This window comes from Fukomys damarensis, unplaced genomic scaffold, assembly GCF_012274545.1.
Source record: "Fukomys damarensis isolate Sample0158 unplaced genomic scaffold, DMR_v1.0_HiC HiC_scaffold_24, whole genome shotgun sequence".
Lineage (NCBI taxonomy): Eukaryota > Metazoa > Chordata > Mammalia > Rodentia > Bathyergidae > Fukomys > Fukomys damarensis.
Window position 1 is genome coordinate 10,452,808 of NW_022900936.1, and position 27,384 is coordinate 10,480,191.

At 39.8% G+C, this 27,384-nt stretch overlaps 2 protein-coding genes and 1 pseudogene across 18 annotated transcripts in view; all 3 read left to right on the forward strand.

Moving 5' to 3' along the window:
- Nucleotides 1-19,856, forward strand: part of Synj1 (synaptojanin 1) — an 88,031-nt gene extending 68,175 nt beyond the window's left edge. For 2 of the 16 annotated variants that reach the window (XM_010608638.3, XM_033767990.1), the window contains 9 exons: nt 2,727-2,936; nt 3,528-3,671; nt 4,299-4,337; nt 6,226-6,273; nt 7,258-7,296; nt 7,417-7,508; nt 11,678-11,786; nt 12,180-12,397; nt 18,641-19,856. In XM_010608638.3, the coding sequence (XP_010606940.1) occupies nt 2,727-2,936; nt 3,528-3,671; nt 4,299-4,337; nt 6,226-6,273; nt 7,258-7,296; nt 7,417-7,508; nt 11,678-11,786; nt 12,180-12,397; nt 18,641-19,423 (1,682 nt within the window). In that variant the 3' untranslated portion in view covers nt 19,424-19,856. Of the gene's footprint in view, nt 1-2,726; nt 2,937-3,527; nt 3,672-4,298; nt 4,338-6,225; nt 6,274-7,257; nt 7,297-7,416; nt 7,509-11,677; nt 11,787-12,179; nt 12,398-16,269; nt 16,297-18,640 lie in introns of those variants that run through there. The other 14 variants (XM_033767995.1, XM_033767996.1, XM_033767997.1 and 11 more) reach the window with 13 other exon arrangements.
- Nucleotides 7,764-10,015, forward strand: LOC104851450 (annotated as a pseudogene).
- A 5,955-nt stretch (nt 19,857-25,811) lies between the features above and the next one.
- Cfap298 (cilia and flagella associated protein 298) overlaps nt 25,812-27,384 on the forward strand; it is a 12,880-nt gene continuing 11,307 nt past the window's right edge. For both annotated transcript variants that reach the window (XM_010608637.3, XM_010608636.3), the window contains exon 1: nt 25,812-26,435. In XM_010608637.3, the coding sequence (XP_010606939.1) occupies nt 26,297-26,435 (139 nt within the window). In that variant the 5' untranslated portion in view covers nt 25,812-26,296. The remainder of the gene's footprint in view (nt 26,436-27,384) is intronic.

The following is a 27,384-nucleotide window of genomic DNA, read 5'->3' on the forward strand; positions in this document are numbered from 1 at the left end:
CCCTCCCATCAGTCTTAGTATCCAAGTTAATCTTTGTCCTTTTCCTTGAGATACACATAGCCATACTAACTAGGATTCATGTTCCAGGTATGTGCCAACTGCTGGAAACATATCAATCATGGTCCTTGCCTTATTAGAACTCATAGCTCAGTAGGTATTATAGACAGGTATGCAGGCATTATAATAGAATGACATCAAGGTGATGATGAATAGTGCTTTGCAGCTCATGGAAAAGTTGCCTAATTGGGTTTGGGGAGCAAAACAAGAATTAACAGTTTAAGCTGAGATTCGGAAGACTGAGGGAGAATTGGATTAAAGAAAGTAGAAAGGAATGACTCAAGGAGAAAGCACATGTGTAGGCCTAAGGGGGAGAACTGGCAGTAAGCTGATGATGGAAGTATGTTTGTGAGAGAATAAATGAAGAAAAAAATGCAGGAAGAACATGGTAGGATGGGTTTGAGTCGTCCGTGAGGTCATTTGGTCCAGATGTCAGCTGTTAGATACATGGGTGATGTTTAGGAGAGAGCTCTGATGGCAAATGATGCTGGGAGTGTTTATTACTTTGGTAGGATCATGCAGAAACTGGGAGAGTGAATTGAGTAAGGAAGAATCAACAGTCCAGGGATCAGACATGGAGGAACAGACGGAAGTGAATATGAAAGGAAAATGAAAAAGAACATCTAGAAATGTCAAAGAGCCCAAGAGAACTTTGCTGATTAAAAACCAAGGAAAGAAAATGTAAGAAGGAAGCTGTAGAGCCCATGGTGTTTTGTACCACAGAAAAATGAGAGGAAATGAGGACAGGAACTTGTCCTTCTGATTTGATAACAGGAAGGGAAACTGCTGGTGACCTTCATGAGAATTTTATGTGGGTGTGGTGGTACTTGTCTGTGACTCCAGAACTCTAGGAAGCTGAGATTGGATACAATGCAAATTCAAGCCCAGCCTGGGCAATTGAGCAACTTAGTAAGACCTGTCTCAAGACTGAAAACAACAAAAAACGAGGAGGCTGAGAGATGTAGCTCAGTGCAAAGTCCCTGGGTTTAATCCTCAAGACCCCAAACACACACTCCCAAAGTAATTTCAGTGGTGTGATGAAGCCAGTGGTGGAAATTTTTATGGGTGAAAAATGAAGAAGTAGAGAAAATGACTGCAGACAGCTCTGTAAAGGAGCTTGGCTAAGACTAGGGGGAGGGAGAAAAGGACAGTTGGTCATGAAAGACTGAGAACCCAAAGGTGGTGGTTTGTAAATGGGAGAGACTGGAGGTGCTTAGTACTAGTGGAAAGTGCTGGTAGAAGCAAAAGAGCCGGCAATATTGGAAAAGGTTGGCAAATAACAGAGCAAGGTCACTGAGAGAAGTGGGGTGGGTAGGAGTGCTTTCATTGCACCCACAGATACCTGAATGCCAGCCGTCTGATTAGATTCCAGCTTGCAGATTGTTGACGGCTGGAGGAAGGGGATGCCTCCATCTTAAGATTTCTGTTCACTATGAAGTTTAAGTGTTGAAATTATCTGCAGGAGTGAGACACTCCACGTTTGAAGAGTTGAAAAACTTAGGGATAAAACTCCTGAGGAGAAGGGGTGAGGGGAAGAGGTAATCAGTAAATCATGTCATTTCCAAGCAACTTTGGGAGCCCAGACATCATCATGAGGGCTGTGTGATTTCTTAGGCAGCACCATTCAGCAGGCCAAGTGTAATCACAGAAAGATCAAGCAGTGGAACTGACGCACAGTAGGAGTTTTGTGACAAAGGTGACAAGGGTAACAGAAGAGTCATGAGGGTAGGGAACGGTTGAGTGAAGAACCATAGAATCTGAAGTGAGGTATAGAAGAGAGCATATTGGACGGGGGTCAAAATGAGAGGGATCGAGCCTGGATCCTGCTGAAGAGGAAAGAGGAAAAAGTGACTGAGGGAGGGAACTGCCAGGCTGCAGGTTGTCAGGATGCAGTACTTGTGCTTGGTATTTGGGGTGTGGTTATGAGTGTCAGGGGGATGCATTGTCCACATGGCCTGCCCTGTCACAGAAAGATGATAGAACCCAACTTGTGTCTTACTTTTTACTTAGTCCTTGATGGCAGCTGGAGATGACTACAGGAAGTAGTGTAGTGGGTGTTATATAAATTCCTGATGGCAAAGCTTCAGAGAAATAGATTTTTTTTTTTTTCCAGAGGTGTAAGATGAATGTTCTGGAGTTGGAATTAGGTTGCAAGGGACACATAGATCCTATTTTGTAGTCCTCGGACAGTGGGTTGAGGACTTAGCGGAGAGGCAGTGTCCAGTTAAAGCAGAGAGGGTCTGTGTGGTGTATAGAGGGACTGGGTAAGACCTCCAGGGAAAAGGTGTGTGGCTGTCCAAGAGCTGACTTGCTATTTGGCTGGACCTGGGTTAGCCAGGGAGTGGGGCGGTTCCAAACAGCACAGTAGATAGACTTGGAGGGACAGCAGTCACCTTATGAGCCTCCCAACACTGCTCTGCGCTCAGGGCACAGTGAAAGCCTTTTACTCCATTCAGCACCTAGTTGCTTGAGGTAATAGGTATCTTTACATTTTCCATAAGAATGTGTGTACTAATTGTAGTTGTATACATATAAATGATACACAACTGTATCCTTTAATCCATGTGTGTTATTTTAGTTTGTATATTTGAATCTCTGTAAGCCCTTTTAAGGTGAGAAAAATCTCTGATCAAGTTGAAATGCCATCATCTTTTCTTGCTGTTCCTTAGGTGATGTTGATGACTATAGTGCTGAAGTTGAGGAACTTCTTCCTCAGCATCTGCAGCCATCCTCAAGTTCTGGCCTCGGCACTTCCCCAAGCTCTTCACCCCGGACAAGTCCCTGCCAGTCACCTACAATAGCAGAGGCTCCTGTACCTTCCCTTCCCATCAGGCCAAGTCGAGCTCTATCAAGAACCCCGGGGCCTCCGAGTTCACAGAGTGTGTACCATACTTCAGAGCTTCGTTATGACATTTTCCACCAGTGGGCTGGACTCTAGAGAGCCAGTGTGTTGAACTTGGTGCCCATATGTGGAGTACCCTGAACACAGAGGGGAGAAGGTGCAGGCAATAAGCTATCAGTGCAGAGGAAACTCATTGACACCACTGCCTCTGATGAAAAGTTTTCTCAGTCCTTTTTCTGTGTAGTCACAGTCTCTCTGAGTCTCACAGCTGACAGATTTCTGTGTCTAGAGTAAGAATCCATAACTATGGGCCTTTCTTTCTCTTTCTCTTTCTCCAGCAGATTGCACGTGACTTAAACCAAGTCCTTGCCTTCTTGATAGGGCTGCTCAGTAAGTCAGCTTTGACATGGAGGCCTAGTTATGAGTCAGCACAGAGGTAGTGTCTGCAGCCATGCTGGACGGCTTTTGATATTTCTACTGAAAGAGGGTGCTGTTTCTTTCTCTACACTAGTGAACACATTTTAAAAATCAACAAAATGGAATATTTATTGTACACGTATACAAAGTACCTTGCCTTCTGCTAGTGCCCACTTGGTCCCTGATCTTCTTATCAACTGTACTTGTCCAGGTTCTCCTGTGGACAGTCAGCCAGCGCCCCAGCTGCAGCACAAGGAATCTTCCCAGGCCCTAGAGCCCAAGCGGCCACCCCCTCCCAGGCCAGTTGCTCCCCCGACACGCCCTGCTCCCCCACAGAGACCGCCACCACCTTCAGGTGAGCAGCCGCTCTAATTTCCCATTGTGCTAGACTGAAATTCCTCCTCCGCTGTTTAGAATGCTCTATGTGTTTTCATATCACTAGCTTCTAGTTTTATTATCATTATCATTATTATTATTATTATTATTTTAATCATTGCTGCTACTTTTTCACCTTTTCTCAGCAAACATGATGGGTAGACAGGACAGGTAAAATGTATTTAGCAGGTAGATTTTTTTCATAGCTGCCTTCATACCAGTGTGCAAGAGGGGTTCATTTTAGTTTTGCTAATTTGATGTAGGTGGGCATGTAAACTGTTCTTAGGTAAAACTAGGTTTAATTTTTTTTTTTAATTCTCATTTCTGGCTTCATAAAATCATTAAAATTTACCAATTTTTGTAAACTTTATGATTAGAACTGGAGAGCATGCACATTATTTGACATGTTTTCTATAAATAATATTTTTAAATATGATTGTATTGTTACTTTAGTTTTTATGAATACATGCTTCTTTATAGTATGTAGATACTTACATTTAATTCCAACGTGATATTTGTTACCATAAATACTATAGCAAATCTTGACATTTAATTCTTTATTTAATGTCATTTCATTTCTGCTGCATATTTTCTTGTGAACTATAAGGGGCTAGGAGTCCTGCACCTGCTAGAAAGGAATTTGGAGGTAACTATTTACATTTGTTATCCTGTCTGAGTCTTGGTTCACTAATCTTTTCCAGTTTGATCTCTCTAACTGAGAAACATTTTAGGTTTGTTTGATACAAATCAAGATAAGTGACATTTATGCTACACGTTAAAAATAACTCTAAACTTCTATTATATTTCTCTTAAATGAAAGTGTACAACTTTGCTTTATTTGTGAATACAAGTAATGAGAGCTTCTGTCTTCCAGGAAGACATAGTGAAACTACATAACAAGATTGAATATGCTTGTTTTTTTAATAAGTCGGGTCACAAAGATTTAGTACCAGCAGTCATACTAATTTCAAAAGGGTTTCAGATACAGTGGACACAGAACATTTCCCAAGTACTTGATGAGTGATTCTCCAGTACATTCCTTTTCTAGTGGAAAAGTCAGTAGGGTAGCAAAGTTTCTGGGAATGTAGGTAATCATCTGAAATATATCTATTTTATATTTATTATAACTTGTTTTAAAACCCCTGCATCATTTATTTAAGAATGCCATGATTTTCTTTTCAATATAGAAACTTTGACCCTAAAATTGATCACTTTTTTTTAAAAAAAATGTGTAATTGGTTTGATTGGCATGCAAACCCAGAGAGACCAGCTGGAGGGATACAATTGACAAGTTTGTTTAATCTGTTTCTCCAGAAGGATGAGGCAGATTGTCACAGTTCCTCAAAAGAGCTTGTACAAATCCACTTGTAATATTATTCAGGCCCACTATTCATGTGTAGTTGGTGTAATTTCTCTTCTTAGATGCCTGATCACCTGAGGAGTTTACATTCAGTTATTACAGACTGACTTTGCTTGTGTATAGAGTTTGATGACTTTGTGTACTAAGAATAGCTAAATCATTTCAGTATCACAGCTTCCACGAGGTATGGCCTAGTAATAATTTTTCCATTGATCAAGTATTTCCCAAACTCTTCCTTATATTTTCATGATAAATTCTGTTTACCTTCTGCTTGAATTAGAAAACCAACCTGTAGAAAATAAATTTTAAAATAATTTTGTGGGAAGTTGAATTATATTTGCAATCCAGTAGCTTTTTAAACATTTTATTTAAAAAATTACTCCTCTTTATAATTCTTTTGTGGGCACTGTTTGCAATATATTTTATTTTATTTCATAATCAGTAATTCCTTTGAGACAGTTACCTTGGGGAAAATCATTGTAGCGCTTTTAGAGTTTTAAAAATATAATGCATCAAAATTTGTCTTCTGCTGGGGATTTTGCTCACTGATTCTGCCCCCTGCCTCACAAGGGCAAGGGCCCAAGTTTGATCCCTGGTACCAAAAAAAATTGTCTTCTATGGTGAAGCACAGTAGCACACACTTGCAGTTTCAGCTACTCAGGAGGCCAAGGGAGGAGGATTCCAAGTTTAAGACCTTATCTCAAAATAAAAAAATTAAAAAGTGTGATGGTAGTTCAGTGGTAAAGTGTTTTCCTAGCATGTGTGAGCCCCTGAGTTCAATTCTCAACAACAAAAACAAAAAAAATAGTCTCATTGAATTTAAAACTTCATTTGTGATCTTTTTTCTTTTGACAAATGTTGGAGCTTATAGTAGAAATATAATTCTAGCAGTAAAGAACAAGATGATCATAGAAGAAAGACATTGAACTGTTTAATATTTCCTGAGTTTAGTAAGCTCTGATTAAAAAAGAAAATTGCCATCCCAATTCAGTTTGAGGAGAAGGAGAACTCAATTTGGGCTTGGTCTGAAGTCACGTTGGTTTATACTGATATTTTTTAAAGAGATGGAAAGCAAAGAAGGAACCCTTGTGCAAAAGTAATTGTGTGCCTGCCTTTCTTCATTCTGTGCTATGGGCCCTGAACAATACATAGCTTTTGTTCTTTCTCTAAAAAGGTGTTGGAGCCCCTCCCAGTCCTGGGGTAGCTAGGAGAGAGATGGAAGGTAACAAGACTTTTACATTATAGAAATGGTTCTCTTGTTTGATTTCTAAATGTCAGCCACTCCAGTGTTTAAAGGCATACTGAATCTTTTCTTAGTCCCACTGTAAATGTCCCCTCCATCTCCTCCTTATGTATACCTTGTATTTTTCTCTCTTCATTCTGTCATGTGTATGGTTTCTAATGGTGGTCAATTTAATTTCCCCAAGACTTGTGCAGTATGTTGTTTGTACTGTTGCATAAATTTTTCAGGTATACTTAGGTTGTAAAATTACTATTTAAGAAGAATGCCTTCAGTTTTTTTTTTTTCAGAATAAGTCAAATGTTTAGAAATGCCCTTTTGGTACTGGGGATCGAACTCAGGACCTTGTGCTTGTGAGGTAGGCAGCAGAACCACTGAGCTAAATCCCCAGCCCATGGTGGGCATTTCATAGTAAGATATGTACATTCCTGTCTTCTATCTCAATCATATTTCATTACAGAAATCAAAAAAATCTCTTTGTAAAATAACTGTTCACAGTAATACCTACAGCATGAATCCCTGCAGCAGTGCTCCTGGGAGCCTCTTATCTAACTTGCAATCTCCATCCCTCCCTACTGCTCAGAGCATTTGTTTGCCAGGCTCTGAGGAGCAGAAGTTACAGTGTTCACATCTTGTGACCATTCCTACTGCTGACCATGTTTTTGTGGTTCATGGAGAGAGCTCTGTGAGGACTGTCACCTTCCAAGTGACCCCGAGAGTGAGGCAGCAGACTGAGTGCTAGCCTCGTGTCCTAGGAAGTGCCTCTAAGTATTCTGGCTTTTCTCTCTTTGGAATATTTCACTCAGGACCAACAGTACCCTTCATCCTTATCCAAAGCGAAGCACAGATTTGTTAACCATCTCAGGCCCCCGTTTCTGCTGGTGATAACACAGAATGACCAACTGATTTATGCAGTATTGTTTTATTGCTTACTTACGACTAATTTTTTTCCTTCCTGCTTCCAAGCACCCAAAAGCCCTGGAACAACACGGAAAGAAAATATAGGTAAAAACACTTTCAAAACTGGACCATGAAATAGACACTTGGAATATACATAGCCGGTTTCTTGAATTTTTTACTTTGTGGTTTTTATTTTTTATTTTTTGTTTTAATCCTTCAACATAGGATGTAATGTCTTCATTCCAGGACGCAGTCAGCCTTCATCTCAAGCAGGATTTGCAGGCCCAGGACCTGCTGGAGCCAGTACAGCCAGACCGGTAGGTGACATCAAGCTCTAGTCTTACTAGTTGTCTAGTAAGTAGTTTTGTTTCATGGGGGAAAACATTTGACCCTCTAATACCTCAGCTTCTGAAACTCTAAAAGGAGTGAATTGATGATACCTAAGGTTTCACCTCTAATGTTATTTTACCTATTCTTCAAAATAACTAAACTATTACTTGAATAAAAGTGATATGCTTTAAACCGTTATGGTTGCTAAATAAATATCTTAGTATCTCCCAGTATATGAGGAGATGATTTACATTAACTGTAACTAAATAATTATTGTAGACATCAAGTTATCTTTCAGTAGGAAGGATTTTAATTAGTAGAAAAAATACGGTAGAGTTATTGTATTAAAATGAGGGTATTAAAAATAGGAAAGCAAATGGTTTGCAAGATTTTCCTTCTGCTTAATAAATATGTAGCTTTTTTGTATGCTTATCATATGTTTTGTTAATACACATATTTTCTCCATTATTTACCCAAGTGAAACTTTTCTCTGAGCTAAAACAGCCAATCAGAAGGAGAAAGAGAAAATGGAAACCAGTAGTCAGTAACTTAAGCCCATCTGGTAGGAAGCCCCATATCTGAATATACGGATTCAGAGCTATCACACTACTGACAAGTAGAGTTGTGGGACCCTACAAAACTACTTCTCAAGAAGACAGATTGTTTTTTGTTTTGTTTTGGTTTTTTGGGGGTTTTTTTGGGGGGGGTTTTTTGCGTTTTCTGAGGTAGCTGTTTACTTGACAGTGGGATGGTACTTTGAAATTTCTATAAAGTACATCTGAAGATATCTATTCTCTGTTTCACAAAAATGGAAATTGCCATGCACTGATCCCACTACCACACTCAGCATACAGCTTTTTTTTTTAATAGTGTAAGGACAGGCAAAGAGAGTCAGGATCTTTGTGAGGTTAAAAGTTCATATTCTGGGCCGGGCATTTAGTTCAATGGCACCGTGCCTGCCTCGCAAGTACAAGGTCCTGAGTTTGATCCCCATTACCTAGGGGGAAAAAAAAGAAAAAGTTCATATTCTGCTTGAAATAAATATTGTGGACTTTGAATCTTAAGCAAACATATAGAAAGAGAAAAAAAATATTTTTCACCAGTAGTGTTCTGGTGTATTTTATTTGGAATCTTGAGTTGTTCAAGAGTTTTTTTTGTTGTTGTTGTTTTCTAGTACTGGGGATTGAACTCAGGACCTTGCACTTGCCACTGAGCTAAATCCCCAGCCCGAGAGTTTTATATCTGTGTTTAAAAATAGTATCTTAGAGTGTGGCTTTTCAGAAGTGTCTTAGTTGCTCAGGCATGAATCTCTCCATCTCCTCACACCCTTTATAATTGTCCCTGTCTCACAACCGGGCTTGGTGGCACATGCCTGTAATCCTAGCACCGAGGAGGCTGAAGCAGGAGGATCATCATGAGTTTGAGTTCAACCTGAGCTACACAGTATATTCAGGGCCAGCCTGGAAAACATAGTGAGACTCTGTCTCAGAAAACCAAAGCAGGTGGGAGAGGAGAAGCCCGAGAAGCCAAAGTGAGCTGGAGCTGCCGGAGGACCAGAAGTAGCAAAAAAACTTGTGAAAATTAAGACTGTTTCTTCCAGTAATGGAGGGGAAAGTTCCAGTCTCAGTGTTGAATAGCGATCAGCTGAAGAAGAAGCTGCAGACCTCCCAACAAAGCCTACAAAGATCTCCAAGTTTGGATTTGCCATAGGTAGTCAGACAACAAGGAAAGCATCAATTATGTCCATCAAACTTTGATCAAGTAAGCCTAAAGAAACTGTTCCAATTCTTGCTCCAAAAAGCCTTTCAGTAGCAGCAGCTTTTAATGAAGATGGAGGAAATGCCTCCGGAAGCAAAGATGAGGATGAAGAATACTGGAAGGGATACACCAGCATCAGCCGGACCAAACTCTTGCAATAAAGGAAAGCATGGGTTTTCTGATAACCAGAAGCTTTGGGAACGAAATATAGAATCTCATCTTGGAAATGTCCATGACCAAGACAGCTAAATGATGTGTTTTGAATTGGGCTGTGGGGTGGGTGTAAAGTTAAAAGGAACAGTTTCCTTTTTTCACGAATGATATAAAGACTTATCTTTGGAGCCGCATTTTCTTTTTCATTTTTTTAAGATTGGTACACTAATGAGAGTTCGAAATTAGAGGTAATTTATGTTTTATATACAGATTTCAAGACATTTGCTAATTTTATACTTTCATGAGTTTCCAAAGGTTACAGATAAGAAAGAAATCAGAAGTGGTACCTTTTTAAGAATTGCATATTTTTTAGACACAACTATTAGCACATTAAGAGGGAAGCAAAAAATTACTATTTAAAACTGTAAGCAGTTACTCCTAAATTAACTCCCTCATTACCTAAACTGTCTGGCTCCCAGAAACAGCCTTATAAGAGAAAGGGGAGAGCATCGTATTGAAAGGAAAATGTTGCTGGACTATTGACTGAAAGTAAATTTAGATAAAATTAAAATAGTTTTTTCCTTATGGGCATTTGTTTTGGTATCATATTATTAAGTACTTCATTGCTATCGGTGGATACCGGTGCTTAGCTCTTTTATAAAAAATAGTTTTTTAAAAAAATTTCAGTGTGAAGTATCAAGTATTTGAAATAGCCCATTTCACTTTAGTGGTCTTGTCTACCTCATTAGTCTTCAAAGAACAGCTGTTTGCTACCAAGGTAAATCAGTATTTTGAATGTGCTTCTCTTGGTTTTTATTTGTTTATTAGCTAGTTCCTGTAAGCACTTCCACCAGAACTTGAGGAAAAGCATAAGGAAGCCATTTCTTTTAAAATACAAACCACTGGCTGGGGATTTAGCTCAGTGGTTTCGCTGCCTGCCTTACCAAGTGCAAGGTCCCAAGTTTGATCCCCAGTACAAAAAAAAACTAAAATACAAACCACCATCAAAAATATAAATGTACATAATGCTTACGTTTTTGGCTTGTTTTTATTTTTTTTAAAGGTATAAACACCAAAAAAAATTAACATTGTAGAAGATGGAAAACAATAAGATGTATTTTCTGTAACTTTGTCTACATATTTACATTACTAAGTTGTTAAATCCATTTTAAATTGAACTCACTACAATATTTCTTGAACAATTATATTGCTTATTTTAAGTGTATACATACTGTCCACTGGCCTCTCAAAAGCATATTGTGGGTACTAAAAAGAAAATGCATCTTAAAACATTTTATGGAATTGTTCATCACATACACTGTTAGATTGTGTACTGTAGTGTGTTTTGTGTTTTTGTATTGTATATGAACTTTTTTAATGTGACAGTTAAACACATCTTTGAAAACATAGTCACAGACAAAAGAAAAATGATAACAGTGATTTCCTTCAAAATTCCTACAATGTTAAATTTGGAGGCAGCTTCAGGTTATTTTATTGGTGGCAGTCACTTGCTGATCTTAATAAGTGGTAACTCCAGAGAAGAAACTGCACATATGCCTAGTAAGTTGTTCTTTTACATTAAAATTTAGAGTAAGCCCCAAGTAAAACAATGGAAATGTATATAGAACTACTCATTCTTATATGATTTAATTATATCAGGATACATGAATTTAACTTTAACTTACTTTTATGTAGGCAAACTATTCCTTTTTGTCCATTTTACTATTTGTTAAAATAACATCCCTCTCCTGCGTACTCTTTTCTTGACCCAAATGAAATACTAATGAGATGAGATGAGAGAAATGACTAAGATGAATGTCTTTACTAAAATAACCAATAAATTTTGTCAAACTCAAACCACCCCCCTCAAAAAAAAAAACCTCAAAGCAAAATTGTCTGTGTCTTCCTTGAAGGCAACATTGCATATGACCAGGAGCCTTTGCCCTGTACCCCATTGGACCTGAATCAGACCCTGGCTCATAATAAAAATACTACCTGCCTACCATAGGAATGATGAGATAATATCTGAGGGGTCTTTTTTTAATTAAATACCTCTACAGTGCTTAATTGCCTCCATACAGCAACCAGGCAGAAGTAAAAAAATTTACCACCATGTGGCTCCAAACAGCAAAATGTCAAGATAGGGAATACTGCCAGAGAGGAGAGTAAATGAGATGAAAAAGCATTTATCTCACAGGATCCTGCATATTGAAAAATATGTCAAGCATGGCATTTTCCTTTTCAGACTATTCCACCCCGGGCTGGAGTTATCAGCGCCCCCCAGAGTCATGCTCGGGCGTCTGCTGGAAGACTGACTCCAGAAAGCCAAAGCAAGCCACCAGAGGCACCGAAAGGTAGACACTGTATTAGAAATCCCACTTGGGACTGGGCATGCTGCCATCCCAGCACTCTGAAGGCTGAGGCAGAAGCATCCCCTTGAGTTCAAAGCCAGCCTGGGGTACATAGTTCAAGGCCAGCCTGGACTACATAGCAAGACCCTGTCCCAAAAAAAAAAGGAAAGAAAATCCCACTTGGGTTTTATTTTTTCCTTTGCCCTTTTTTTTGTTTGTTTGTTTTTCTTTCTGCTGCCTCCCACAACTGGTTCAAAAAGGGACAGTCTTGCTTCTTTATACCACAAGAAATGGGGCTACTTGTTGGAGGATAGGCAATGAGAATGTCCTGACATTTCATGGAAGAAAAAACACAGTTCTCAGCATACAATTAACTACTGGCCATCACTGTTTTAGGCTCAACACTCCTTCCAGAACCACTGAAGCCTCAGGCTGCTTTTTCTGCTCAGCCGTCCCTGCCCCCACCTGTTCCGAAGTTCCAGGAGCCTCTCGTCCCCACAGCAGCACCCATGCCTCAGCCTGGCCCCCAGCCCACTTTGGAAACCCCACCCCAGCCCCCGCCTCGGAGCAGGTCATCCCAGGGCTTGCCTTCAGAGTCTTCACCACAGCCCCAAGTAAGTCTCAGTGTTAAATTAGCTGTTGTCTTTGCATATAGATACAGGCTTACAACACGTGTACTGTAATGATTAGCTTTTATAAGAAAAAAGTATGAACTTTAGTTTTCTTTTTATTTGTGTCATTTGGTATTAATAGCATCTGAGATATGACTTCAACAATGAAAGTCTCAAACTATTCATGTAACATTTGGCTGTGATGGTTTTAGGTTGCTGTTGTTGATATGTTACTTAGATCAAAAATTCTCAAAGAGTAATCCATACCAGAGATTTTGGGGGCATTTTCAAGTGGTTTTTCATGTTGATGTTAAAAGTTTGTGGCTTTTAAATGCGTAATTTACTTTAGATTTTTCATAAATATTAAGATGAACAAGAATAATTTATTTTTTATTGCTCACAGTAATAAATTAGTCTTGGCTTTTACTTCCTGGAGAGAGATTAAGTCATAGACATGAGCATGATTTCCAATAAACAGACTAATTCTTAGTTCCTCTTGATGTGAGTAGTAGTTCTTTACTGCCTAGATATTCATTAGATATTTCTATTGATCACAGTCAGTACTGGATCACTTAAGGTGGGTCGGGCTCCACCAAAGTAAAAACTGCCGAACTGCTGAGTGACCTCCTCAGTGTCTCACAGAAGACAGTGCTGTTGCCTCTGCAGGCTGAAATCCTACTATCTCAGAGACAATTGTCCTCTCACATCAGAGAGATTTCTCCTGATTATATAAGAAGTACTGTGTATGGGAACAATATTGTGAGATAAATCCCTTTTTTAAGTTTGGATGATAATTTTACTTAGTTTTATTATATTCATACATTTAAAAAAATTGTTTTAAAAAGATAATACTTTCATTGTTTAGCCTTATGTAAATTGTTAACCTGAAAATGCTAACGAGTTTTAAAGAAAGGTGTGAGGTTTTAAAAATCTGCTTTTAAACTTTGGAGACACCACAAATATAAAAATATTACGTATTGCCAGTATTCCTTAAGTATATTGATAGTTTATCACTCATATTTATTTTTATGGATGTATGGGTATGTCCAGCTAGTTGTCAGAAGTTTCTGTTTCTACATGGTAAATAGATACTAAATAGGACTAAACTGTCTGAATATTTTTAGCAGTTGATACTCGCTAGAGTATTGTCACGTTGATAAAAGCTGAAGGATATATAATATAGAGAAAATATTCTCAAGCTGATTAATACCAAAAAGTGCTCTATTTTTTTTTTTAGTTCAAAAAATTGAGGATGCTGAAGATATATAATCATGCTAGAAACCCTCCAAAGAGCAAATGATTGTTATTTATCCTTTGCCACTTACTTTTAGTGAGTCATGAGTTTTTTCCAAGGTTTCTTATAATCTGTGGTATTGTATCTTTAAAAATGTAATTAGAGGGCAAATCAAACTAGCCACTTTGCGCTTTTAGTGTTTTAGGGCATTCATGGTAGAGTAGAAGTACACCTTAATTCCTACTGCTTTGTAATGACCTAAGTATCCTGAGGCCAGTGTGAACTAGACAAAGTGCTGTGCTCTAAAAACTTTCAGGAAAAGCAAACGATCCAAGAAGATTGCAGTTCACTAGTGACACACACACTGCTGTGGAAACATGCCAGTGACTACCAGGCATTGTTTTCTGAGATCATTTTCCATTGTTTTCTTTTTTTGAGAGAGAGAGAGGGTCTCAATAGATAGTTCAGACTGGCCTTGAATTCACTGTGTAACACAGGCTGGTCTCAGACTTGCGGCGATCCCCCTGCCTCAGCCCCCTGAGTGCTGGAATTACAGGCACACGCCCTGGATTCATACCTGAACCCATTTTCCATTGTTTGGATTTCAGTTTTTCTTTGAGATGATTTGATTTCTTGCTGACAGCACTTGCTTTATGTGTAGTCTGATAGCTTGTATTCTCAAATCTTGTTATAGTCAGTTTATTAAACATGCCAAAGATGTTTGTTTTAAAGTCCAAATTTTCTCTTTTTTATCAAATCTAATCTAAATTTTCTCATTGATATCAACTTCTTATCCTCCAAAGTAACTGTTGCTTGAAAAATATGTAGAATCTTCAAATATGATGAGGATGAGGATTTTAAATGTGGCAAATTTGATATTTTGGTTATATGGAGTGGTTCTAGAATTGAACATTCCTGCCCAAGTTTAAAATGTAAAATCATATGTGACCCAATTTTACTTTTTGTTATTTTGATGTTCTTTGACTAATTATATGTAGAAAAATTCCTTTGACTCTAATTCTGTATAGAAAAGATTCTTTTCATTTACCTTTACAAAACAAAAACATCTCACTCACTGTCTCATGACTTCCAGCATGTCAGTCATCTGATGACCAGGTAAGAGCTGGAAATCAGGAAATCCAGCAGCAAGTACAGTCACAGAGCTCGCTGCCATAGGACTGACGAGCTAGTGGACAGAGAAGGAAGAGGCCAAGCATTCGAGATCCATTTAGTGGAGAGGAGCAGCCCTGTAATTCCTGGTCTAAGCCTGTCCTATTCTTACCCACTGCCACAGCTGATAAACATGACTCTTAAGATCATCCAGACAGTGGTCACTAAAATTCAAGTCTTTTGTTTAGTAGGCAGGAAACTCCCCTAACATAGTTTCCTGCCTTGTTTGTACCTTCACACTAACCAGTTGCAAGGTAAATTAATGACAGTATCGTCCTTCAGAAAACTTGAGTAACACAGAACAAAACTGGGTCCCGTCCATTTTGTTAAAATTAATATTAATTGTCATTAGTGTGGTACTTTTGCAAAATGATACCATTTAGTACACTTTCTACAATAATGACAATAGTTTATCGGAAAGCTGTGTCTTAAGTCTATTTAAGTTGCCTCAAAAAAATAACCACAGGCTGGAGATTTAGCTCAGTGGTTCCAGCGCCTGCCTTGCAAGTACAAAGTCCCAAGTTCGATCCCTGGTACCAAAAAAATAAATAAATAAAAAATAACCATAGACTGGGCAGCTTACGCAACATGACCCTAGCACTCCTGGTTGCGGAGGCAGTAAATCCAAGGTCAGGCCACCAGTGTAGGTGGGTTGTTTCTTCCTGGCTTGCTGATAGCCACCTTCTCACTGTGTGCTCACCTGGCCTTTCTTCAGTGTATGCCTGAAAAGGAGGGTGGAGGAAGCCAACACTTGTGCTCTGATCCCATCACAGGGGCCCTAAACTCTGCACCTTTTCAAACGCTAATTATCTCTTTACAAAGACATCAAATACCCCAGATACCTGGGGATTAGTGTTTACACACAGGAACTGTGGAGGTAGTAATGATAACCATTCAGCCCAGAATGGAATGCTTAAAATGTTTCAGAGTTCTGTAAACCTTTTTGGAACAATAAAACTTTGAGCTGGTTGGTAATCAAGTTCAAACAAAATTTAGATTTGGATCTAGGGCGTGGTGGTGCATGCCTGTAATCCTAGCACTCAGGAGGCTGAGGCTGGAGGATCACTGTGAGTTCGAGACCATCCTGAGATACATAGTGAGTTCCAGGTCAGTCTCAACTACATAGTGAGACCCTGTCTCAAAAAACCAAAAAAAAAAAAACAAAAAATGGGATCTAGGGCCGGGGATTTAGCTCAGTTGTGCCACCACCAGCCTCACATGTACAAGGTTCCAAGTTTGATCCCCAGTACCAAAGCGGGGGTGGGGGGTGGGGGGGTTCTAATTCAATAAAAATTACAAAAGAAATTGCAGTTGTTTTGTAAACTTGTGCTACATCCTGCAAATACTGTTGCCCTTGAGCTCTGTAAGATAGAACTAAAAGTATTTAATAACTGAATTGTTAGGGTTGCTGGCTGGTCTCAAATTGTCTTCCTAACTCTTTCCTTTGATGTCTATATTCCTTTTCTCAAAGCAGGAGCAACCATCAGGGTAACAGGTATCTGACTTTTTATCAATCTTATATGTGCTTTTCACCCATCGTAGCACATTAGATGTATAGGTCTTTTGACTCATACATCTAAAGTTTCACCCATTTTTAAAACCACCTGTCCACATTAATAAGTTAAACTATCATACCATAAAACCTGCGTTTTCTTTTTTGTAGTATTTTGGATTTTTAGGAATCATTTTGGTTGGTCTTGCTAATGCTTTACCATTTTTTGCTTAATTTTTAAATGAAAATAACAAAACTAAACAGTATAACTTCAAGAAGGTAAGCTTTAGGTATATGAAAGCCTAATTAGCAAAACCAAATGGTTTTCATAACTATTTGAACACAAATTTTTTTTCTTGGGTTTATTTTGGGAAATATTTTTTTTCCAAAGAGTTTTAATAGCAAGATTCTTTTCAATAAGTAAGAATTGGTGATTTAGAAAGATGAAAGTTAATATAATAGCAAGTTTATGTAAGTGTCCTTCCAACACCTTTCTCAGCAAAAATAACAATAGTTTTAATATTGTCTTCCCAAATTCTTCTTAGATTATAAATTAATTCTAATATATTGAATGGTGGTGTGGCTGACATTGAAATTTTAAGTCTGATTGGAAAAAAGATCCTGCTTCTATCAAATTACCTTTAACTTATTTTAAAATAAAAATTATATCTGAAAATAATAATACTTAAATGTATAGCATTTATTTGGCCAGGGCCTACAATTCTAAGCTGTGAAGAGTGTTAACTTTTCCTTTCTTATAATATCTGTTGTGGATTGTGCTATCTGCCATAGGAGAACTTTGTCCTAGACCCAAGTGTTGCCATTTAGTAGTAGTAATCATCAATAATCCAGGGATTAGTGTAATATAGAGTAATTATAATTTTATAATGACTAATAAAATTTCATGTCAAGTTCATTTCCACATGTAAACCTGCTTACCTTTAATGCATTTAGAATACATTTGAACGTCCTATGACCCCTTAGTTTTGCAACTGATTTAGTCATGTCGTTTGAAAAAAAACACTTGTTCATTCAGTTATAAATGGTGTTCTAGGACTGTGAAAATTAATGAAACTTCAAGAAGGTAAGCAGATACTTGAAGTTGTTCACTTATGAGGTTGTCCATACCATGTTCTTTTTCAAGTGAATGGCCTCTATTATTAAGCACTGAGCCAGTGTCATAACGTGCTATTACATAGCTACTGATATTTTTTGTCTAATATATTTCATGAGATAGTTAATTTGCTTAGTGCTGTTTTACTTTGCAGATCTTGAAGCTAAAATTCTCCCTTCCCAGTCCTTTCCAACCCAGAAGTTTTGTTTTTCTCATTGAATTTGGCATGAGTGTCCAAGTCACTTACCCTAGCCTATGAATTACGTAGTCTTTGTTTTGTTTTGTTTTGAAAATTAATGAAATGCCTGATGAACTAATTTGCTCCGGGGGCCAGAATCATACTTCTTTTCCCCAGCAGGCCCACGACTGGACTCCACCCAACCAGCTTTCTTGTGAGGAGGCAAAAGGGATTAGGGAAAGAGTGCAAACATTCCCCGACCACAAAACAGTCCTGAACACTTCCTCATGCTACCAGTTTATGGCAACACTTGGGGCACAGCTTCATTTTCATTTTCGATTAATATACCAAGCAGAAAATAGAATTTTCCCCTGGTTTTAGACTATTGTTGCACTTGGTTATTAATAGCGTACCTACTTTGGAATTTAACAAGATAGGGAAGGTCGATTAAGGAAAGTTATCACATTATTCACTGTTTATCCTTCAAAGGAGAACTTACATTAAAAGATAACTCTGAAAATTTACTTTTCGATTTAGAGGGAAAAGATACCTCTACAGCTTATGAATACAAATACACTAATAACATTGAATTAAAGTTGAATTATAGTAACATCTTAACTGAAAATATATTTAAAAGAACAATGAAACCACATCATCCTCATAAGATAGGTGTTGGAAGCTTATTTTACAGATTTAGCATAAGTCCTGACTATGGGTTTAAGTGTATGTTAAAATTTGAATGAACTGGGCATGGACAAATTTGTTAATTCTGTGCAATTCTCTTACTATTTCAAAACTTGAGTGAATGAAATAAATTTTATCAAGTTTCTTTGAGATTAAAAATGTGTGGATTCAATAAAAGAACTTGGTAGTTTTTAAAGAGTTAAGATTTTAGCTGTTTGACTCTCCTTCTGTCACCAGAGTAACAACCTCCACAAAGCTACTTTTTAATTTCTAAATTTGTACTTGCCCCAAAAAAGGAAGACTAATTCAGACAGGAAGGATAGAGAATATTAATAAATACAAACCGTTTGTTCAGTGTTCTCTTTCCTTTCCAGGTAAAAACAAATGGAGTCTCAAGTGTCAAACAAGAATCACTATTAAAGAGTGACCTATTTGAAGATCTGTCATTTAATCTGCTTGCTGTATCAAAGGCTCGGCTCTCTGTCCAGACGTCACCTGTTCTAACCCCAGACCCAAAGAAGTTGATTCAGTTGCCTTCTGCAACACAAAGTAATGTTAATACTTGGAGTTCTGTAAGCTGCATGCCAACCATGCCTCCAGTTCCAACTCGAAGCCAGGAAAACATGCGAAGCTCTCCAAACCCATTTATTACTAGCTTGACCAGCACAAATCCTTTCTCCGACAGGACTGCTGTTCCTGGAAACCCATTTAGAGCCCAGTCTCAAGAGTCAGAGACAGCTTCCTGGTCCTCCAAAGAAGAGCCTGTTACAAACAGTCCTGTCCCTTCGCTGATGCCTCTCCGCCAGAACACAGACAAGCCTTCATCTTCTCTCGATTGCTTTAAGGACAGTTTTGATCTGCAGGGCCAGTCTACAGTGAAAACTAGCAATCTGAAAGGATGGGTAACCTTTGAGGAAGATGACTTTAGTATAAAAGGGAAGTCAAAGTCAGTTTGTCCAGACACACTGGGAAATCAACCAAGTGCATTTGATGATGACTGGAACAAAGGTACAAATGTTTCTTTCTGTGTGTTGCCATCCAGAAGACCACCTCCGCCTCCTGTCCCTCTGCTCCAGCCCAGCACCAGCCCTGCCACCGACCCCTTCACCACCTCAGCACCCAAGGCATCGCCCACACAGGACTTTACAGAAAGATGATGTGACTGATACTCTAGAAAGGGGGGAAAGGTGGTTTGTTTATTTTTGTTTCTTTTTTAGTTTTGGCAGGGCAGAGCCAAAAGAATTGGGCATTAGTTATTCATTATGTGCAATAAATAATTGTTAAGTGCACTGATACCTTCATAAGATACCACTAGGTGATGTGAATAGAGTTGGAATATGTGTATATTGGGAATGAGGAAAAATCCTTCTGATTATTAACTGGAATTTTGGTGTGTTTCTCTTCAGATGAATAGGAGACAGGAGTAACCATGAAAAGTGCTTAAAACTACCTTAGAAAGTAGTCCTTATTCAGACATTCCTTGTCAGTCTGAAAAATCTTAGAATGCCCACACAACTTTTAGCTGACATTACCGCCAGCTCTTGCGCACTATTGACAGTTGGTATTCATATTTACCAAAGAGCTGCCAAAGTAACAGTGAAACAGTTGAAGAGCACTGCTTTAACAAAAAAGTTACATATGTGTGTGCATATTATCTATGCACAAATATGCATAAATTTACATATTTACAAAACTCCTAAATTCTAAGGATATAGCTCAGACCAGATTTTTTACCTAAAAGTTCTAACAAAGACCTTTTTCAGTATCTCATTACCAAAAAGATGGCTACATGTGTAATTTGAAATATTTTGTTAATTTTATTTCCAAAACCAAAATAATCTCTCTAGATAAGCAGAATTTTCTATTATTCTACACCCCAGCCCTTTAAGCACACACACCCTTGTTACTTTCTACTCCGGGGCCTCCGCATGCTTTCCCCCAGGAGGGGATTCTTGCAGCCTGAAGCAGCATATTTTGCGGTCACTGTCACATGGACAGATACTTTAGTACCCTTGAAAGAGTGCTGTGGCCTTAGATGTAGGGAAGGCACATACCACCGAGGTGAGTGACAAATGTTACAGCTAAACATGGTCTCTTCTGTACATTTAAGGAATGTGTTAGCCATTTCCTTCCCATGCTTTTCTCTGCTGCTTTTGCTCTGGAACTTTGCTTTTAGCAGGGAAAGCATCCATCCCCAGAGTGTTGCGGACCAGGGACATGCCCAGTGTGGCCTCTTCTCCAAGAGGCTCCATAGCACATCTCTGATGCTGCTTTAAGTGTTTAGAGGGTATACCTCAAATTAGCTGTGGATTCTGTCTCCTGCACTGCCAGTATGCAGCTGATCCTGCTTTTATTTTATGAAGTACACAGAATTTTTACAGAGTGTAGTATTTTGATATTGTTAAGTAAACCAGTCAGAAGCCCCTCGAGCACTAGTTGTTTTTTTGTCAGTTTAAGTTAAAATCATCTTTACCCATTAAGACTTAAATTAACATTCCTTTTATATATATATATATATATATATAAAGAGTTGTATATGTCCACCTAAATTCCTAGGCCCTCAGTTAGCCTTTAAAGATGCACATTGGGAGAATATTAAAAAATAGAGTTTATGGCTAAGAATATGTGAAGTGTAAAAGCACAGCAAACTGCATTGCACTTAAAACATAAATCTATTAGGAAAAAGCACTTTTCTAAATGCTCAAATGTTATCAAAATACTATATTTATAGAAGTAATCCTTTGTTAACAGCCAGGATTTGCTGTCAGAGATAACTAGTGAGTTTTATATTGTGCTTTTTTTGGGGGGGTTCTAATCATTTTGGCAGTAGTATCTTTTAAGCACTGTGCTTCAAAATGTAAATTATTAACTTGTTAATTGTGGCTTTAACATCTATGTGATTAGTGTATATGGTATTTGTTCTCCATTTGCAAAATAATTCATTGTTAGGTTAACTTCACTAGTGCCGATTGCAGTTCTGTGAGCAGTGTTTCCTAATGAGTATAAACTACTGTCTAAAAAACACATAGCAGCAGCAGCTCAGCCTTCGTCAGGAAAATTGTATTTGGCAAGTTGCTGAAAACGCACAAAGTTAGGAAAGTTAAAGGTAGGCTGCAGATAACTAGCCATTATTCTGTGTATTATTAAATATTTGCCAGTTCTGTTCAAAGCAGAGCAGAAATTAGACACTAAGGATCTCTTTATGAATTCTCTTTGTCCTTGATAGTAGATTGCTGTTTATATGTAAGAATTTTACTGCTTATGTGGCATATAATATTTATAACTATATACTTTATAGAAAGTACAGTATTAAAATCAGTGGTATACAGATATTCTGTACATATCCTGCGAAGTGTGCTGTCACATGAAATAAATATACCTGTCTTTGCCATGCTGACTACTTTGCTCAAAAAGGAAGCCATTTTCCTTGAACTTCTCATATACAAGTTCAGTAGTTTTTGGGGAAATTAGTTAGGTCCGATTTTGCCAAATCAAATATTTTAATTCAAAACCTTATTTTCCTATAATCATTTCTTCATATAATGTTTATTGTAAGAAGAAAGATTTTCTGAGATTACTAATGGTCAACAAGAAGCCCATGCACTTACTCCGTAAGAGCCCCTCATTAGAAATCTTGTCAGCTTGGAAATAACACATGAAGCATGAATGATGATGTTCTGACCGACAGAAGAAAAAACAACTGGGAAGCAGAGGGGAATTAGGACACCAACAGCCAAACCAAAAAAAAAAAAAAAAAAAAAAAAAAAAAACTGGCCAAAAAGACCCAAATTAAGAGACTACATACAGCAAGTAGATTCTGGAAGTATTACCTTTATCCAGTCCTTTTTGGTTGATATTCAAAACAGTAACTTTGGCTCCTAGTTTTAATTGTCCATTAACCCCATCACTTCTCGGCCTTTTGGCTAAGATCAAGTGTAATTACTCATTAACTTTTAAGTCTGATACAGAGCAGTAGACTTTTAAAAAAAAATTAAGATAATTGCAGTCAGTTATATGGCATTGGAAGAGGGGAAGTTGTGATACCGCGAACCTGTGTACCTTTTCTCAGCTTTGCACAGTTCTCGTGCAGCATGGTAGCACGAGCAGGGCACTAACATTGATTGATAAGGGACATTTCTGTCACTCCTGGGATCCCACCCCCATCACATCCCAACCCAGCCTCTTTCCTCTGACTTCAGCCTCCACCAGCCGTTAATCTGCTTTCTGTTTCTATTTCTGTAACTTCCTCATTTCACAAGTGTAATATAACTGGGGCTGGAGATGCAGCTCAGTGGTGGAATGCTTGTCTAGCATATTGGAGGCCCTTGGTTCAATCCTCAACATTCCAGCTAAGTTACAAAATAATACAGTAAGATGCCATTTGTGCAAAATCTTTAGGGATGTATATATGTGTAAATGGTATAAAAACATGCAATGGAAATGATAAACCCCAAATTCAGAAGAGCAGTTTATTTCTGAGGAAGGGGCAGAAAACAGGATTAGAGGGCTTTGCAGGAGGTTTAGTGTTCTGTAGTGTATTAGGACTTACTCAAAACAACACAGTGAGTAACACTTAAAAGTTTCTCTTTTCCAGCAACCGCCATTCTGAGTTATCCAAAACTAGCCAAGTGTGGTGCTGCATGCCTGTTATCCTAGCACTGATATGGGAAAAATAACTCCCAGCCTGTTTGATGTCAGATGTGCCACAAAGGGATCCAACCATCGCCATCCTGATCAGAGGCCCCCTGAATCCCCCACACAGCTGTACCAGGGGTGTCAGAACACAATCAGCCCCACCACTGATAGGAGCCACTACCAGAGCTTCCCCAAGCCCAGCTTTTAGACAGCCAATACCACTGTGCTATCTCCACCCTTGTTCTTGGCAGGAAGCTACAATCCCTTTCACTCCCAAGACCCTACAAAAGCCCCCCTTCTCCTCTAGGAGGGCTGCTGGTCTGGTCTTTAGTGCTGGAGCCATCCCTCTCAGGTTTGTTCTGAAATAAACCTGTCGAGTTGAGCTTGGACCTCTGTGCCTTGTCCTTTTGCCTAATGTGCTGAGTTTGTGGTCTCACAACATAGAGGAAAGAAGTTGCAAACCAAAGGAGGAAGTTACGAGAGTTTTATCAAGAATGAAGAACAGCTCCTGGATTTCTAGGAAGTGTCCTGAGTGGGTAGCTACGAAGGTTCTTTGTCAGGGGTAATTTATACAGCAAAATCACAACATGGGTCACAATCACAATCTATAGGTCTGTGAGTATAGTAAAACCTTGTTTTGCAAGCATAGTTCATTCCAGAAACGTGCTTGTAATTCAAAGCACTTGTATATCAAAGCAAATTGCCCCATAAGAAATAATGGAAACTCAGATGATTCATTCCACAACCCAAAAATATTCGTATAAAAATGATTACAATACTGTTGTATAATACAAAATAAAGGAAATACAAAATATAAAGAAAAATAAATTATCTTTCACTTACCTTTGAAAACTTGTGGCTGTGAAATGAAAAAAAACAAAAAGCAGAGACTGACGGTCTCAAGGCTGACAGTCTAAGGCTCGTCCCTCCTGCTAAACCCACAGAGGTCATGACCTGCACAAAGGATGAGCTGCTGAAACAACAGCTGTCTGCACTTCCCTATGTCTTAAAGATAAACTGTAAAAGCAACATTTGCCTCTACCCCTGTGTTAAGTTCTGCTTCTGCAACATTCTGCATGCTTCCCTGCCCTTTCTAAAGAACAAGATAAAAATGAAAATAAATTTAGAGTCAGGGCCCAGACTCTGGAAGGTGACTTTCACTGAGCCCCCTAGCGAACAAACCTGCCTTTGAAAGCAAAGGCTATTCTCTTGGGTGCTACTCTCTTCCTTGGTCCGCCTGCCCTCCCAGTGCCCTAACAGCTGGTGTGAGGGGGACAAGAGAAGGTCCTATTGTGTAGGACGACTTTCATTCTCACTAAGAGAATCACTGGAATCTTTTTCTTTTTGTGCAACTTTAGCAAGGAGCCTAAGGACACTTTTGTCTCCTGAGGATTTCATGAAAATGTGACATTGCCTTGTCATTAAACATTTCGTTGCTCACACTGCTACGGCTTTTATTTAGGTGGTGCTTTTCTACACTGTTTCCCACATTTTACAAATCACTCTAATTTCATTTGAAGTGAGAGATTCCTCCACCTTTTTCTCCTCTACAAACAAGATGTCCTCCATCACCTCTTCCTGTTGGGCCATGATCATCCACAATCCTGCAGAGGTGGGGGGGGTAGAGAAAGGTAGGTCACAAACTACTAGTATTCCAAGACATCTCTTGTTTACCAAGTTAAAATTTATTAGAAATGCTCGTCTTCTGGAGCACTCAGAATATGTTACTTACGATCCAAGGTTTTACTGTAAAGTCTCAGCTAAGACAGTATTGGCCCAATAGGGAAGTGAGTCACTTAGCAGGGGTATATGGAAAGAACAAGGCATTCCTGGAAAGTGATGGATCCAGGTGTTCTGGTCTCCCATCTATGTGTCTGATGCTTACTTATATAGGCCCACTGGACCAGGTGGTGGTAATTAGAATATAATCTCAAATTGCTGTTTCTCTCTAGGGTTCTGATTTGCTCTAGAAAGGCAAGTACCTCAACTACTGAGAGAAGGCTAGCCATGAGCCATTAAGAACTCACCAAATATTATCTTTGTGGCCTTGGAATTCGGAACTCGACTAGCAGGGTTTGCCACATTATAGCCTGAGCTCTGGGTAGTCTTGTGATGGCCTAAGCTCTTAAACATATTGTTATGTATTTTGCAGTAACTGAGGTCAGTTACATATGGAGGAAGTCTAAAAAGGTTTGTTTACTCCAAGTTCTCACATATGGGATCTAATAAGATATCCACTCTTTATTGTTGGGGTTTTGGTTTTTATTTTATTTTTGTTATTATTTTTTTGGTACCAGGAATCAAATTCGGGGATCTTGTGCTTGTGAGGCAGGCAGCTGAACCACTGACCTAAATCCACAGCTCATGTTTTGGTTTTTAGAGAAGTTCTCCAACTCTCTTTGTAGTTCGGGCTGGTCTCGAACTCACTATGTAGCCTAGGCTGTCCACGAACTGGATTGGAGGCTATCCTCCTGTCTCAGCATCCCAAGTACTGGGATTGGCGCATGGCCACCAGGTCCGGCATGTCCATTTGTTGTTTCCTTTGTCACACTGCGAGCCACGCTGGACTCCACTTACCCTTAAGGTAAGAATTTGTAAGGTACATAGCTGAATACTTCGCCAAGGGTCTCTCTGGCAGCAGCTACTCGAACTACCCTAAATGTGCGAATTTGACTCAGCCTGCACAAATGAGTACTGGCACTTGCCCTATTCCCTGGATCCTGAAAACCAGACCAGCGAGGACAGCGGGGAACCGCGAGCGACCCAGCCTGCTTGGCAGCTCCAAATTTCCCCAGACCGGAAGCAATGGGGAGGCGTTTCCGGAAGTGGAGGCCTTTAGCTGCGGAAGCCGCGGCTAGATTTTGGGGTTGCGGAGCGGAGGCTGCTGCAGAATTTGGATCCTTTGGTCCCCACCACCCCATTCATTCCTGACCTAGCTACCCCCGGCCTCAATTCGCCATATCCCTGGGTGGAATCTCGGCCTCAGGAGGCTATTATGCCGTCTGCGCGCCATCATGTGTTTGAGTTGCCCGGGCAACAGCCACGTCCGGGAGCGGGGCTGCAACCCTGCTGGGTGCCGATTGTTGCCGAGGCCGCAGTTGAGTACGAGAGTGTACCGCTGCGTCCCTGAGCACCTCAGCTTTCCGACCCTGGGATTTTGACCTGAGCGGGCAGCCCTTTTGACTGTTGAATTGTTGTCCTGGTAACCGCCACTTCCGGGAGCGAATGTTCTCTTGCCCCCCTCCCCCGGCCCTGCAGGCGCACAGCTCCGGGTTCCGGCCTGTAGCGGCGGTTGGTCGGTCGCCTCTGTTCGGGGTTGGGGCTTCCCTTGGCGGAGCCTGCGGGCCGAGTGTCGCGATCCTTTTCGACGCCTCGACGAGGCCTCCGAAGCCGCCATGGTTCTGCTACACGTGAAGCGGGGAGACGAGAGCCAGTTCCTGCTGCAGGCGCCGGGCAGCACCGAGCTGGAGGAGCTCACGGTGCAGGTGACTCGGGTCTATAACGGGCGGCTCAAGGTGCAGCGGCTCTGCTCAGGTGCGGCCAGGGGCTCCAAGAAACCGGGAGATCTGTGGGGGGAGGTTGGGCAGGACCTACAAGGGTCTCGGGCTAGGGGAGAGGTGCCAAATTTACGAAGGTTTGAAAAGACCGGCAGCAGCTAAAGTTGAAATGAGGCCGTAGGGCTAAACGGGTTATTTTAAAAATCGAAAAAGTAGGGACGATCTGGCACTCCCAGCTTGGAGGAGGACAGCGGGTGCGGCCGAGAGTGCCCAAGGGGTTGAGGCCAGGCTTTGTGGGTGCTTTGAATAAGAGAGTAGAAGGGAGCCCAAGGCTGGGCTGACGGGCAGATATAGTGGACTCGACCCTGTGTTTGTGTGTGGGAGGAGGGTTGGAGTGATACCTGGGTGGTTTGCAAAAGGAGGCTTCTAGGGTAAAGCAGTTTTCAGGGGTGAGGCCCCAACTTTGGGGAGGCCTCCAAAGGTGAGGAGCCAGTGAGAACGCCTTGGCGTCCTTTTCCATCTCCTTGGCTACACAAGCCCATTTCTCCTATTGCAGCGTTTGCTAGCCCACCTCCGAATACTCCCCCAGAGCCCCGCTGGCCAATAGAATGGACATGTCCAGTCGGTATTCACTAGGCGTATGTGGCTGCCCAGCTTTTGAAAAGTAGCTAGTGCGACCCAGGAATTGAATAGTTAACTGTGGCATTTGAGAGCACAGCTCTAGAACATACCGTGATTGTCTAGGTGTGGACTAGGGTATTATTACTATTATGCGCTTCTATGACTATATATAATATATAATCACTATAAATGTATTATGAGCTATTAATATACAGTATTTCAACTAGAAGGTTCTTAGGATTTTTTTTCTTTTTCTTCTTTTGGTACTGGGAATTGAACTCAGCACCTTGAGCTTGTGAGGCAAGCAGCGAAACCACTGAGCAAAATCCCCGGCCCTTTCTGATTTTTTTTTTTTTTTTTTTTTT